At 51.6% G+C, this 15,888-nt stretch overlaps 1 protein-coding gene across 3 annotated transcripts; it reads left to right on the plus strand.

Moving 5' to 3' along the window:
* The first annotated feature begins 9,272 nt into the window (after positions 1-9,272).
* Positions 9,273-15,619, plus strand: MEN1 (menin 1). 3 transcript variants are annotated; one of them, XM_061164300.1, is made up of 10 exons: positions 9,273-9,404; positions 9,803-10,263; positions 11,193-11,401; positions 11,593-11,721; positions 12,013-12,053; positions 12,122-12,209; positions 12,835-12,971; positions 13,386-13,521; positions 13,984-14,148; positions 14,340-15,619. In XM_061164300.1, coding segments are annotated over exons 1-10 (1,851 nt in total). In that variant the 5' UTR covers positions 9,273-9,402; the 3' UTR covers positions 14,823-15,619. The 3 variants fall into 3 exon arrangements, with proteins under 3 accessions (XP_061020283.1, XP_061020292.1, XP_061020301.1); XM_061164309.1 differs by having other exon boundaries at positions 9,286-9,416; XM_061164318.1 differs by lacking the exon at positions 9,273-9,404 and adding an exon at positions 9,427-9,506.
* Positions 15,620-15,888: the final 269 nt, after the last annotated feature.

Below are 15,888 nucleotides of genomic sequence, written 5' to 3' on the forward strand. Positions count from 1 at the left end.
TCAGATGATGTTCACATGGGGGGGAAATGAGAGTTTAAAAGTGAAGGGACAGGGACTTCCCTGGTGGCCTCATGGCTAAGACTGTGAACTCCCAATGCAGGGGACCTGGATTCTATCCCTGGTCAGGGAACTAGACCCCACATGCTGTAGTTAAAGATCCTGCATCCCTTAACTAAGACCCGGGGCAGCCAAATAGATAAATTTTTTTTTTAAAGTCATAATATAAGTGAAGGGGCGGTTTACAAAAGTGTGGGCGGCATCAGGGGAACCGACCAAGGAGTGGTGGTGCTCTGAGCCCTGGCAGCAGCGAGGAGCTATTATCACCCCCAGGTCAGCTGGGCAGGGAAACGCAGGTGTTACCAGCGGGAGTTACGGCTCTCAGTGGAAGCACTCGGCTGTGGCCAAGCAGGAAGGCAGCCCAGGAAATTAATTCCTATACCTCACTCTACTCTCTCCCTCCCATCCATCTCCTGCTTCCTTTTGTCCAAACCCAAGCAACAACCAGAGGCCCCTAGACCTGTTTCTGCAGATCTAGAGGGCAGGCTTTAGGGTACAGAGCACGGGGCAAGGGGTAAGAAGTGAATCTGGAGGGCACAGCCTGCTGTCCCACCCAGGTGAGGCTGCTGGTGGGGAGGGAGGGGGTGTCTGGGAGGGGTCTCCTTGTTCTGAGCTGGGGTGTCCATGACTGGGCAGGACTCTGGCCTGGAGGCAGGGCTGGATGAGGCAGGAGGGTAAGACCTGGATTGGGGCAGGCCTGGAGCTGATGACTATGCCCTAGGGCTTGTGGATGGCCCTAAAGCTAAGAAAAATAACCAAGAAGGGACCTAAGTCTTGCTAGAGATGGGGATCAGAGGGGGTCCATGAAATTCCAGGGCCTGGTTAGGAGTGTAGCTTTGATTCCAGTCTAATGTAGAGGATGAGATGGTTGGATCTCATCATCGACTCAGTGGACATGAGTTTGAGCAAACTCAGGGAGATAAGGAAGGACAGGGAAGCCTGGCATGCTGCAGTCCATGGGGTCACAGAGACTTGGACATGACTGAGCAACTGAAGTACGACTGCAGTTACGGGCAAATTATCTGACCCCTCTTAAGCATCAGTTTCTCCATCTGTAAGTGGGGACCATAAAACCCATCACGGGAGGTTCTAGTAAGACTTTGGTGAGATAATCAGTATAAAATGCCTTCAACTCACTCTCTGCCTATGGAGATGCCAAAGCCTGAAGAGAGAGCCTAGGGCAGGGATGCCAAGGCTCCAGGCTACAAGGCTCAAGGGTCAAGGCCACAGGCTCCAGCCATCCTCACCAAATTGGAGAAATGGCCATTACCCTAGCACCCTTTAATAATTTAGCCAACAGGTTTTCACAGTTTCACATTAAAAAAATTCTTTTTCTCCCAAAGTTTTATGTTGAAAAACTTCAAAAAAGGTTGAAAGATTATGAACTCCCCACCCTCTTCTGGATTCACCATTGTTCTCATTTTGCTGCTTTTGTATTTCTCATGTACTGATGTATTTCGCTACCATCTGAAAGTAAGTTACACACAACCTGAATTTTGCTAAATACTTTGCAGACATCTGTTAAGAAAAAGGAACCACTACCAAGGGAATTCCCTGCCAATCCATGTCGAACCCGTGGCCTTGGCAGTGGAAGCATAGAGTCCTAACCATTAGACCTCCAGGAAGTTCCCAGGGCATATCTTTTTTTTTCTGACTGTGCTTTGGCAGTCCAGTGGTTAGGACTCCATGCTGTCACTGCTAAGGGCCCCTGTTCAAGCACTGGTCAGGGAACTAAGATCCTGCAAGCTGCGTGGTGAGGCCAAAAAAGAGAGAAAAAAAAAAAAGAATAAGGAACCACCAGAAGTCACTCTCACAAGATTTAATGTTGATACTCTGTATCAATCTGTTATGGGTTGAATTATGACTCCTAAAAATGAAGTCCTATTCCCAAATATTTCAGAGTGTGACCTCATTTGGAACTATAGTCATTGCAGACGTAAGTAGGTAAAACAAGGTCATTAGGGTGGGCCCTAATCCAATATGACTGGTGTCCTTTAAAGAAGGGGGAACTGTAGATGCACACAGGGAGCGCACCAAGTGAAAGTGAAGGCAGAGATCAGGTTGATGGTTCTATAATCCAAGGGATGCCATAGGTTTGCCAACAAACCACTAGTAGCTAGGAGAGAAGCCTGGAATAGATTCTCTCACAGCTCTCAGGAGTAACATCCTGCAGACTTTTTTTTTTTTAATTTATTTATTTTTAATTGAAGGATAATTGCTTTACAATATTCTGTTGGTTTCTGCTGTACATCAAAATGAATCAGCCATAGGTATACCTATGTCCCCTCCTTCTTAAACCTCCCACCTTCCACCCCATCCCACCCCTCTAGGTTGTCACAGAGCCCTGGTTTGAGTTCCCGGAGCCATACAGCAAAATTCCCACTGGCTCTCTATTTTAGATATGGTAGTATGTATGTTTCTATGCTACTCTCTCCATCTGTCCCACCTTCTCCTACCCCTCACCCCACTTCCATGCCCGTAATTCTGTTCTCTATGTCTCCTGCACACATTTTGATCTTGGACTTCTAGCCTCCACATCTGTGAAGTGATACATTTCTGTTTAAGTCAACCAGTTTGTGGTATAATGGTGTCAAAAATATTCTTTATAGCATTAAAAAAAATTGAGTATCCAAATCTAGATCACATGTTGCATTCAATTCTTGTGTCTCTTGGATCTCCTTTGACCTAAGACAACTTTCTTCTTCCTTTTTAGGTCATTTTTTATGATGTTAACATCTTTTTAATAGTCCAGGCCAGTTTTTTTTTTTTTTTTTTTAGTAGAATAACTTGCAATTTGCATTTGTCTGATTGTTTCCTCATTAAATTCACATTCAATACTTTTGTCAAGACATAGCAGATGCTACTTTAAATTAATTTTGATTACAACATTACACATTTTTTTTTCTGATAAATTAGAGGCTGAACTCTCATTTGGCTCCCTGCCCTCCCTCCATGACGTTAATTTATGTCAATGTCATTGGCGAGCATCAAGAGGAACCTCCCTCCCCTAGCCTCCTTGTCTCCATCATCAGGAATCAAGCTGGATCTTCAGGACCCTCCCTGTCCTTGGCAGGAAGCCCTGACCTCCTTGCTTGCAGCTGCCCACCACCCAACCCCTACCTCAAGACCATCATACCTGGTCCTACTCTTTGTCCCTGTTGCTCAGTTTCACTGCAGGGGCTGAGGCCTCTCGGTTCTCCATGGCTCTGGCCATCCCTTTTTCTGACCCTGTCTCCACCCTCAGCTCCTGAAAGCTGTTCACCATGAGCTCTAGAGCTGATGGTCCAACTGCAGCAAAATCCCCTGTGTCCTCGCCCCCTTTTGCAAATGGTCCTTAGCCCTCCTGCTCTGGTGGAAACTTTGCCCTTTGGGGTCATGCTCACTGCTTCGTGTCCCACAGACTTTCCACAGCCCTCCTGCCTTACGGCCTGGAGATAGGGTAGGTGTCCTTCCCGAGGCCACTTGTAGACATCCTCCTCCCTCTTCCGGTCAAACACTTAGGTTTGAACTCAAGTTACCGGCTTTTACCACTCACTTTGTCTCAATGTCTCTCAACCCATGCATGGCTCATTTCTCAATAATTCTAGCTCCTGGCTTGTTGCCACTCTCTCTATCCAACTCCTGTTTTATTACATTTATTGATTTTGGCTGGCCATGCTGTGCAGCTTGTAGGACTTCAGTTCCCTGACCAGGGATCAAACCCAGGCCTTTGGTGGTGAAAGCGCTGGTCCTAACCACTGGACGGCCAGAGAATTCCCTCTATCCTACTTCCCTGGTGGCTCAGCTGGTAAAGAATCCGCCTGCAATGTGGGAGACCTGGGTTCAGTCCCTGGGTTGGGAAGATCCCCTGGAGAAGGGAACAGCTACCCACTCCAGCATTCTGGCCTGGAGAATCCCATGGACCATATAATCTATGGGGTCACAAAGAGTTGGACTTGACTGAGCGACTCTCAATTCACTTCACTTACTACTATTTTAATTCTTAGACACTTTGATGTACACGTGGATGATCCAGCTGCCAGGCCTCTCTGTTCCTTGAGCTCATCTTGTCCCACGATCTGACCTTCCTATCACTCACTCTCACAGCCATACTGGATAGCCACACTGTCTTATATGGGAGCCACTGGTCACATGTAGCCCCTGAACATTTGAAATGTGACTGGTGTGAGTTGAGATATGCTGTGTGTATAAAATGCATACCAGATTTCAAAGGCTTTGTTGTTCAGTTGCTAAGTCATATTGATGAATGGCAGAAACTAATATTGTAAAACAACTGTCCTTCAATTGTTGTTGTTGTGCAGTTGCTAAGTCATGTCTGACTCTTTGCAACCCCAAGGACTGCAGCATGGCAGGCTCTCCTGTCCTTCAGTTACTTTCCAGAGTTTGCTCAAACACATGTCCATTGAGTCAGTGATGCCGTCGAGCCATCTCATCCTCTGTCACCCCCTTCTCCTTCTGCCCTCAGGCCGTCCCAGCACTGGGGTCTTTTCCAATGAGCTGACACTTCACATCAGGTGGCCAAAGTATTGTAGCTTCAGTTCCAGCATCAGTCCTTCCAATGAATATTAAGGGTTGGGTTTCCTTTAGAATTGACTGGTTTGATCTCCTTGCTGTCCAAGGGACTCTCAAGAGTCTTCTCCAGCACCGCAATGTGAAAGCATCAATTCTTCAGGGCTCAGTCTTCTTTATGGTCCAACTCTCACATCCACACATGACAACTGGAAAAGCCATAGCTCTGACCATACGAACCTTTGTTGTGTACGGAACTAAGTCTTGTTCAAAGACTTAGTGTGGAAAATACATAAGTTGTCCTTAATAATTTTATATTGACTTGAGTTGAAATATATTTTGATATATGTGATAAAAGAAATGAAAACAAAAAAATGATATATGTGATAAAAATTTATCTTCTTGTATCTTTTACTTTTTCTCATGTAGCTACTAGAAATTTAAAATTTATACATACAGCTCCAATTAGGTTTCTACTGGAAGCACTGCTCTAAAGTTTTTTTTTTTTGCCTCACTGCGTGGCTTGTGGGATTTAGTTCCACAACCAGGGTCCTCACCAGTGAGAGGGTGGAGTCCTAACCACCGGACCACCAGGAAGTTTCCCTGAATATTTTCACTGCCAACAATGACAGCAACCTTCTCCCCATAATTTCGATGCCAAACATCTCACTCTCTAACTAACACCCTTATCTTTCCAGCTCTCTCTAGTATCCCAACAACAATAAAGATTTAACCCTACTGGAACCTACAATCCATTTATTTATTTATTTTTGTCTGTGCTGGGTCTTCATTGCTTCAGGGACTTTATCCAGTTGTGACGGGTGGGGGCTACTCTCTATGATGTGCAGGCTTCTCATCGTGGTGCCTTCTCTTGTTGAGCATGGGCTTCAGTAGCCGTGGTACGTGAGCTCAGTAGTCGCAGTTCCCATCCTCTAGAGCACCGGCTCAGTAGTTGTGGTGCGTGTGCTTAGTAGCTCTACAGCATGTGGGATCTTTCCAGACCAGAGATTAAACCCATATCTCCTGCCTTGCTCGTGTGTGTGCTCAGTTGTGTCCAACTCTTTGTGACCCCATGGACGATAGCCCACCAAGGCTCCTCTGTCTATGGAATTTCTCAGGCAAGAATGCTGGAGTGGGTTGCCATTTCCTCCCCTAGGGCATCTTCTCAACCCAGGGATCAAACCTGTGTCTGCTGCATTGGCAGGCAGATTCTTTACCACTGAGCCACCAGGAAAGCCCTGGCAGGTGGATTCTTAACCACTGGAGCACCAGGGAAGTTCAATAATCCATTGATTTTGCCACACTTTTGCTGTCCCTCATTCCTCTTGTGTCTGTACTTCTGTCCCCCGCCTCAAACAGCCTAAATTCTGGGCCAGTGATTATAATCACTCTTATGAATGAATGTATTTGTTCATTTATTCAGCAAATAATTGAACATCAGTTATGTACAGGACACTATTCTAGGAACATGGAACACATCCATGAACAAAACAGACATGTTATCTGTCATTGTGGAGCTTACATTTTGGTGGTTTGAGACAAATAATAAATAAATCAAGCTATGGTTTTTCTAGTAGTCATGTACAGATGTGAGAGTTGGACCATAAAGAAGGCTAGTGCCAAAGAATTGATGCCTTCAAACTGTGGTGCTGGAGAAGACTCCTGAGAGTCCCTTGGACTGCAAGGAGATCAAACCAGTCCATCTTAAAGGAAATCAACCCTGAATCAATTCATTGGAAGGACTGATGCTGAAGTTGAAGCGCCAATACTTTGGCCACCTGATGAGAAGAGCTGACTCATTGAAAAAACCCTGATGCTGGGGAAGACTGAGGAAGGAGGAGAAGGGGGCAACACAGGATGAGATACTTGGATGGCATCACTGAGCCAGTGGACATGAGTTTGCACAAACTCCGGGAGATCGTGAAGGACAGGGAAGCCTGGCGTGCCGCAGTCCATGGGTTGCAAAGAGTCAGACACAACCGAGTGACTGAGCAACAGCAACAGTTTTGGAGGACCCTGGTGGGCTACAGTCCACGGGGCCGCAGAGAGTCAGACATGACTGAAGTGATGCAGCACTTTTGAGATGCTGGAGAACTGGTTCTCAACAGCGAGCAATTTGCCCCCCAGAGATATTTGGCAATGTTTGGAGACATTTCTACTGTCACAACAGGGGGAGGGACATCTAAAAGGGGGAGAAGCCAGGGAGGCTGCTAAGCATCCTACAGGGCACAAATCAGTCCCCAACTACAGTGACGTTAGTGGTAAAGAATCCACTTGTCAGTTAAGGAGACGAAGGAGACATGAGTTCGATCCCTGGGTTGGGAAGCTCCCCTGGAGTAGGAAATGACAACCCGCTCTAATATCCTTGCCTGAAGAATCCCATGGACAGAGGAACCTGGTGGGCTTCAGTCCATGGGATCTCAAAAGTCAGACATGACTGACTGAGCACGTATACGGATACAAATGTCAATAGTGTCCCGGTTGAGAAACCCTGTTCTAGAAGCTGTTAATGCTTTAGAAGAAAACATTTTGGAAAGCAGAGTGGAGGGGAGGGGTTAGAAGAAGCATTTTGGTTGGAGAGTGTGATTTTAAGTAGGCTAGTTAGGTCTGGGTCAGCCTCATTGAGAAGATGGCGCTTGGGAAGAAGACCAGCTGGGCTTCCTATGTGTACCTTACCTTATCTCCAATTATTGTGACTAGACTGTTCATGCTACTAGCAAAGGGCAAGCCTGAAAATTGTGGGGTTTTTTAAATTAAAAAATTTTTTTTCTACAGACCTGCAAATTGGGAACTCCCATCCTCTCTACTTGTTCAAGGTCATCAGTCCTGCCTCTCTCCTATTAAACAACAGCAATGTTGCACTCGCCCTCTGCGATGGCCCACACTCTGTCTGTGGAGTGTGATTCTCCATATCTGAATAAATCCACTCCTCACCTATCACTTTGTCTGAATTCTTTCTGCGATGAGACATCAAGACCCAGCCTATAAAAACTAACCACACCAGATTTCGGGGCTGCACTCGCCCTCTGCAATGGCCCAGACTCTGTCTGTGGAGTGTGCCTCGCTCTGTATCTGAATAAATCCACTTCTTACCTATCAAAAAACCCCCCAGAACAGCCACACCACCAGGACCTCCTTTGACCCTCTTCTACCTCCAGTTGCCAGCTTGTTTTTTTCTTCCCTTCTGCAAAGCTCCCTAAAAGAGTTGTATATTATCATGTCTCCAAATTCTTTCCTCTCATTTTTCTTGAGCCCGAGAACTCTGGGCTTTTGTTTCCAAACCACTCCTAAGGTGGTCGCCAGGGGTTCTCACAGAGCTAAATGCAATCAGTCCTTGGTGCTCAACTTGCTGACCTGTGGGCAGCACCCAACCCTATGGTTCATTCCTCTGCCTTGGTCTTCTAAACCAAATGCCCATGTGGCTTTTCTCCCATTTCTTTGGCTGATTCCTCTCAGAATCCTTTGCTGGTTCCTCCTGGTTTCCCAACCTCTACATGAAGGGGTACCCCAGAACTCAGTCCTTGATGATCTAATTCCCATATATACCTCACTCAACTTCCCTAAATGTTAACATCTTACACAACACAGTACATTTATCAAAACTTAGGGATGAAAATTATAAATGAAGCTACAGATATTTTTGAATTTCATAAGGGCTCACAGGTGCCCAAGACTTGACTGGTTTAGTTTTAAAACTGAGAGACCCACTCCCCTGAAGTCCCCTCAGACTTGGTCAAGCTGGGCCAATTGGCCACTCTCTTCACCAGTTTTTCCACTAATTCCTTTTTCCTCTGGTCTAGGATTCAACCTAGAACACCACGTCGGTCCTGTCTCCTTAGTATCTTCTAATGTGCAACGGTGTCTCAGGCTTTCCTTGTCTTTCATGACCTGAACACTTTTGAGGAGAGCTGTCAGGTATGGCCAGTCTGAAAGTCCTGCAGTTTGTGTTTGCCCAAACTTCTCTCATGATTAGGCTAGATTTACAGTTTTGTGGGGGGAAATGTACAGAAGTGAAGTAGGGTAGGAATTTGATCTGGTTTACTCATTGCTACACAGCCAGTGCCTGAGAGCTTGGCCCATTATAGGCAGCAAAAATCTGTTTCCTAAATGAATAAGTGAGTGACTGATTCTGTAGAAATTATTTAGTGTTACTTTGAAGTTTTTAAATGGTAATATAAATACTACTCCATCATATATATTGTTCTGCAGCCTCTCCCCCTGTGTGCCCTGAAGATCCATTTTAGGATGCAGAGAGTTACTTTACTCTTCTTTTGCCGTATTACAAATAACTACAGTGGTTCTTTAGATGTTCTTCTTTGCACACGTGTCAGATTTACCCCGTGGACAGAAAGCTAGACATATAGTAGGCACTTTAATGTGTTAATGGATACTGATAAATAGCCAACTAAAGTGGCTGAACACGTTTACAGTACTCCAGCAGTGTTAAAAAGTACCCGTTGTCATCACATCTTGCCAACAAGCAACAACCTGCAGAAGCGCAGACACTGCCCGCTCACTCCCCGGACTACATCTCCCAGAAGGCACTGCGGTTCCTCGGCTACCTGGGTCTGCGTGAAATGGAATGACCAATCCCTGAGGCCCTCAGAAAGGCGCGGCTGCCTCCGCTCTTCTCCGACCTCTGGGGCGCCCAGAGCAGCGGGACTACCACTCCCATAAGCCACCGCGGACTGGCCGGCCCGGCCACCATTTCAAGACTTGGCAGGGACAACAGCGGGCCTTGGACTCCACTTCCCGGCAGGCACTGCGGCCCGAGGGGGGCGGAACTCCATTTCCCAGCAGGCTTCAGGCGGCGGGCGCCGCGGTGCCTTGTGTGGGATGTAAGCGCGGAGGTGGGCGCGGGGGACCTAGGCCAGGACTCTCCTTGGGATTTGGGGGGACTGGCCTAGGGGCGCCTTCCGGCGGACTCTAGGGCCCCGGGGGTATGAGCGCAGAGAGGGGGCGGGAAGGCCATTTGGAGTGCTCAGCGGGGGTCCTAGGGGCTCACCTCCTTCGGGGCCGGGGCTCCTGGTGTTGTGGGGGACAAGAAGGCCCTACAGCCTCGGCTGAGGGGTCTCTTCGACGAAAGAGGGGGAAGAGATGAGCGGAGCGTGAAGGGGCGGGGAAGCAAGGGTTGGTGTCTGTGAGTGTGTAGGGGGGTGTGGAACGCTAGCCGAGCCTGGGAAGGGATTCGTGGGCCGTGCCCACCCGACCCTTTCTCCCCTCCGCTCGCCCGCAGGCCGAGGGCCGCCGCCATGGGGCTGAAGGCTGCCCAGAAAACGCTGTTCCCGCTGCGTTCCATCGACGATGTGGTGCGCCTGTTCGCTGCCGAGCTGGGCCGAGAGGAGCCGGACCTGGTGCTCCTATCCTTGGTACTGGGCTTCGTGGAGCATTTCCTAGCTGTCAACCGCGTCATCCCCACCAACGTGCCTGAGCTCACTTTCCAGCCCAGCCCTGCGCCCGACCCTCCTGGTGGCCTCACCTACTTCCCGGTGGCCGACCTGTCCATCATCGCTGCCCTCTATGCCCGCTTCACCGCCCAGATCCGTGGCGCCGTTGACCTGTCTCTCTACCCGCGAGAGGGGGGCGTCTCCAGCCGTGAGCTGGTCAAGAAGGTCTCCGATGTCATCTGGAATAGCCTCAGCCGCTCCTACTTCAAGGATCGGGCCCACATCCAGTCCCTCTTCAGCTTCATCACAGGTTGGAGCCCGACAGGTGGCAAGAGACAGGTGGCTGTCTCACATGAGAATCTTGGCCCCCTTCTTCCCAACACTGTGGTTTACAGAGCGCATTGTAGACCTGTAAACCTTGTGAGGTGGGCCAAGTATTATGTCCCGCATTGCAGCTAGAGAAACTGAAGCCCCGGGAGAGAAACTGATCTACCAAAGTGACAGAGTGACAGGGCTGGGACTGGACCTCAGTCACTTGACTCCAAATCCATTGAGCCCACCCTGTGCCCCTTCAGCACCTCGGCTACTGCAGCCTGGGGCACAGAGGGCAGCAGAAGATTTAGGGGGTGACGAGCCAAAATCAGGCTATGTTTCATGGAATTGAGACAATCCATGAAGTATCTATGAACACATTTTGAAGGTGAACAGACTAGGGCTTCACCTTAAGAAGCTGAAGGCTCAGGACTTGCAAAGAGCTTTCCTCTTTGTTTTAAGGCCAGTTAACTGGCAGTCAGGTCCTGGAGTGCCATATTGAGAAGGAATCTGAGGCTGCTTCTGAGCTTAGCAAGAAAAGAGGACAGAGATAAATTAGGAGTGGCCATCAGTGGGTGTGTAAAAAAAGTGTTGGCCAGTGTCCTGGTTATAACCTAGTACAGTAAAATGAGGAAATGCTTAAATTAGCAGAAATATATAACACAGTTGCAGAGAAAGAGAAAAGGCAGGGTCAAAAGCTGGGGTACTATGAAAAATTCAAGGTCTCCTGTTGAAGATGGGGAATGTAAGGAGGGAGGGAGAGGCCCTGAACAGTTAGGCGGAAAGAGATAGAGGGAAGTCTGGCAGGAGTGTCTGAGGGCAAAGGTATGGAGTTGAGGGTGGGAGGGAACATGGCCTATCGCTGTCGGGTTCCTTCCCACAGACCAGAACTCAGAGGACCCTCTTTCATTACTCTCCCTTCCACAGGCACCAAACTGGACAGCTCTGGTGTGGCCTTTGCCGTGGTGGGGGCCTGCCAGGCTCTGGGTCTCCGGGATGTCCACCTGGCCTTGTCCGAAGACCATGCCTGGGTAGTATTTGGGCCCAATGGAGAACAAACAGCTGAAGTCACTTGGCATGGCAAAGGCAATGAGGATCGCAGGGGCCAGACAGTCAACGCGGGTGTGGCTGAGCGGGTACTGCACTCCCCTACCCCCCCATATTCTAGCCCAGGCAACCCAAGGAGCTCTGCTTTCTTGGGCCACGCTCCCCTCATCCTGTCACCACCTCCATATGTCCGGAAGGGGAGGGCCCTGTTCCTGATGTCAGTCCCTACAGCAGGCACTGGTGGGCCATCATAAGACATCTGGTCTTGTCCTCTCCCAAGAGCTGGCTATACCTGAAAGGATCGTACATGCGCTGTGACCGCAAGATGGAGGTGGCATTTATGGTATGCGCCATCAACCCTTCCATTGACCTGCACACCGACTCCCTGGAGCTATTGCAGCTGCAGCAGGTGAGGGTACCTGTGGGACCCTGGGCCAGGGTGCTTTCCCTTGCTGAGCTTCAGCTTCCGCATTCTGTAACGTGGGTGAGTCATTCCTGGCCTGGACTTTCCTGGGGCTCTTGGGAAGGGGGAAATTGAGACATGAAAGTGCTTTGACTCCAGTCAGGGGCTAGTTCCTGAATTCTGGCTTTTCCCACCTGGGGGAGAGTCCCCTACTGGTGCTGGACTGCTCTCTCTGCCTGGTAGACTGAGGTCGCGCCTCAGTTTCACCAGCTCGCACTTTTCTCCTTTGGCCCCTAGAAGCTGCTCTGGCTGCTCTATGACCTGGGACATCTGGAAAGGTCAGTAGGGGGAGTGGCCAGGCTGGGCCCCAGGGCGGGGACAGCCTGGACTTACGAGCTTTTCCCAGGTACCCGATGGCGCTGGGGAACCTGGCGGATCTGGAGGAGCTGGAGCCCACCCCAGGCAGGCCGGACCCACTCACGCTCTACCACAAGGTGGGGACATTGTAGGTATAGAAGGGCGGCCCAGCGGTGGCTGGGGTCCCCTTCTACCTGGGAACTGGGGGGGCAGATGAGGAGAGACCTTCGTGTGTGTTGTGGGGTATCACCCATCCAGTCCCCTTTTTGTATTTACTGCGTGCATATTCAATACAGTCAGGGATGTCTGAGAGGTGTTCTGGGTTCTCTGCCTGGGAGTGGTAGGTCCTAGAGTTGTCCCCTCAGCCCTACTTTTTCTGCTGCCTGTCATTGTCCTTCTGGGAGTATAACAGAAGTCAAACGTGGTGAGAGCACTGAGGTGGGAGTATTAAGTTGGTGGGGCTGGGGGCTTCTGGGCTAGGAGGGACATTGGACTGGATTTGGAAGGCCTTGGTGTTTGTAAGCCTTGCCCCTTCCTCAGCCTTGGTCTGCAGGGTGCCTGCAGCAGTCTGGCCCAGGCCTGAGCAAGCAGACCTGCAGACCAGGGGAGGGGCAGCTGGTAGAGAAGATGATGACCAGGGTAGTAAGGTCTCATGGGAGGGGACTTTCTGGAATCTTCCTGATGCCCCTCCCAGTTGTGATTCAGTGGAACATTTGTGCCATCTGGGGCCGCCTCCTTGATACCCCTCTGCTCCATCCCCAGGGCATTGCCTCAGCCAAGACCTACTACCGGGATGAGCACATCTACCCCTACATGTACCTGGCTGGCTACCACTGTCGCAACCGCAATGTGCGCGAAGCTCTGCAGGCCTGGGCCGACACAGCCACTGTCATCCAGGAGTGAGGATGCCCCCACGGGACCCCAGCCCGGCCTTTCTTCCCCTTCCACCCAATTTACAACCCCTCTCATCCAGGAGGGAGGCCTGGGTCCCAAGTTCTATCCCCTCTCCTTCCAGTCACTAGGCAGCCAAGACCATCATCGCCTGAGAGGTAGGGACCCTCTCTGAAGACCTCTGGCCTTTCCTTCCCTCCCCTCTCCTGATTTCTGACCACTGCCATCCGGCTCTGTATCCCCAGCCCCCTCCTCATTCTTGCTCTGGGCTGATACAGCACCATCATCTCGGAGTGAGGACCCCAACCATTCACTCCAGTCCCTGGATGATCCCGGAAAAGAAACCAGGGCTCCCTCCCCTGCCAGGTCCCTGGGGGTACCCGCCATGGCTGAGACCCCACAGTGCCCTGCTGCCCTCACAGCTACAACTACTGCCGTGAAGACGAGGAGATCTACAAGGAGTTCTTTGAAGTAGCCAATGACGTCATCCCCAACCTGCTGAAGGAGGCCGCCAGCCTGCTGGAGGCTGGCGAGGAACGACCTGGGGAGCAGACCCAGGTGAAAGGCTGGGCTTCAGCCTGTGCACACCTTCCCACCTGAGCAGGGCTCCCAGTCACAGGCCGTGGAACCGCTGCATGGGACTGGGGGCGGCAGAGGACAGGGCGAGAGCTGTGTTCTCTTACACAGTAGCTGAGGGCCTGGGTCTGGGTTTAAGGAGCTGAGGTAAATGGGATGGAAGCCCTTCTCTTTCTCCGTCAGGGTCACTCATTCAGTTGAGGAGGTGAAACTGAGGTAAAAGGTGGTTCCCCACTTCCCCCAAGTCCAGGCTAAGGACTAGATTTATAAAAGGAAGGAATTTCTTAAAAAAAAAAAGGGAGTTTCTAAGAATTCTCTCCATCCCTACTCACCTCCGCCAGGGCCAGGGCTCTCTGTCCAGGCGAGAGGTCTGGCCTGTTCCCCCTGGTGAGGGGTGAGTAATGGGGTCTGAACTAACTGTGCCCTCCTTTCCCCCTTTCTCAGGGCATGCAGAGCCAGGGTTCTGCCCTCCAGGATCCAGAGTGCTTCGCCCATCTGCTGCGATTCTACGATGGCATCTGCAAATGGGAAGAGGGCAGCCCCACGCCCGTGCTGCACGTGGGCTGGGCCACCTTCCTTGTGCAGTCCCTAGGCCGTTTTGAGGGACAGGTGAGGGGCAGCTGTGCAGCGTGGCAGGGAGGGCAGGTGGTGACAGCAGCTCGGAGGAGTCAGAACCTTTGTAACCCAGCGGGGGATCCGCCCTTCCCCTTTGGGTGCAACGCCCCAAGATGGCCGGGCCGCGGGGTGCCAGCCACTGGCCTGCAACCTTGGCCTTCGCTTGTCCTCCCCATGCGGCCCAGGTGCGGCAGAAGGTACGCATAGTGAGCCGAGAGGCGGAGGCGGCCGAGGCTGAAGAGCCGTGGGGCGAGGAAGCCAGAGAAGGCCGGCGGCGGGGCCCACGGCGGGAATCCAAGCCAGAGGAGCCGCCGCCTCCTAAAAAGCCGGCGCTGGACAAGGGCCCAGGCGCGGGCCAGGGTGCGGTGCCAGGACCCCCTCGGAAGCCCCCAGGCACAGTCCCCGGGACTGCCCGCGGCGCTGAAGGCGGCAGCGTGGCTCCAACGCCGGCACCTGCCGCATCACCGCCACCCGAGGGTCCGGTGCTGACGTTCCAGAGCGAGAAGATGAAAGGCATGAAGGAGCTGCTTGTGGCCACCAAGATCAATTCGAGCGCCATCAAGCTGCAGCTCACCGCGCAGTCACAAGTGCAGATGAAGAAGCAGAAAGTGTCTACACCTAGTGACTACACGCTTTCCTTCCTCAAGCGGCAGCGCAAGGGTCTCTGAAGTACCCGGACTCCATATCCGCCTACCGAGAGCCCGCCCTCAGCCCGACGAGGCTCCACCCCTGCCTCTTGAGCCCAGGCTCCACCCCCAGGCCCCATTCCTACCCGGAACCCAGGCTGCAGGTTCCCAGAGTACAGACTCTGCCCAGCCCCCGAATCGAGGGCTCTGCCGTCATTGGAATATAGAGCCCATCCCCTAGGGTCCCAGCCGGCCATCTGAAACCTTCCCTCTGAGCCCATCAGTCTTTTAAAGGTCCAGCCACGGGAAACAGCATTCACCTCAGAACCGAGGCTCTAACCTTCGTCCTGACCGGTATTGGCTCAGGGTTGTTTCCAGCCCATGGGGCTCTTTCACTCTAAACTCTAGAAGCACAGGTCCCACCTACTGCCCGGGAACCAAGGACCCCGCCCAGCTCCTAGGAGAACGTTTCCGCACTTCAGAATTCCATTCCTTGGGAAATCCAAGCCCCCTACCACAAAGAACCTAAGAAACGCTTCCAGAATTTGGAAATGCTAGCTTCCTTCTCTGTCGCATGGGTCGGGGACACGAAACTCTGCCCCCGGCCTGTGAGTCCTGAGCCCTGCCCCCTCCCTGCCCAGACTGGCCCTAAATCAGAGCAGACCTTTATTCCGACCCTCTGGGAACCTCCCCGAGGTCCAGCCTGTCTCGGGGGACCCTAGAGGAAATCTACAGGGGTTTGTTTGCGAGTGGGTGAGGGGAGCCTGATCTCTTCCTGTTTTGTACATAGATTTATTTTTCAGTTCCAAGGAAGATGAATACATTTTGTAAAAAAAAAAAATACTTGTCGGTGTTTCATCTGGGAATTTTGGGGTGGAGTGTCCCCTCTTTCTTCTGCCTTCTGGCCCTGCGGGCTTCAGGCTCCCCAGTTGTAGAGCTCGAGGAACCGGTGGCTGACGGAAGAGCCTCAGCGCCGCCCGCTCCGCCCGGGATCGGGGCTTCCCCTTGCCGCCGAGGGTCGGTCCCGCGGGCGCCTCCTCCCGGCCGGGCGGCGGGGCATCCCCGGCCTGGCCCCGCCCTGGGGCCCGGTCCCGCCCCCGCGGCCTCG

The sequence above is a fragment of the Dama dama genome, chromosome 2 (genome assembly GCF_033118175.1).
Source record: "Dama dama isolate Ldn47 chromosome 2, ASM3311817v1, whole genome shotgun sequence".
Lineage (NCBI taxonomy): Eukaryota > Metazoa > Chordata > Mammalia > Artiodactyla > Cervidae > Dama > Dama dama.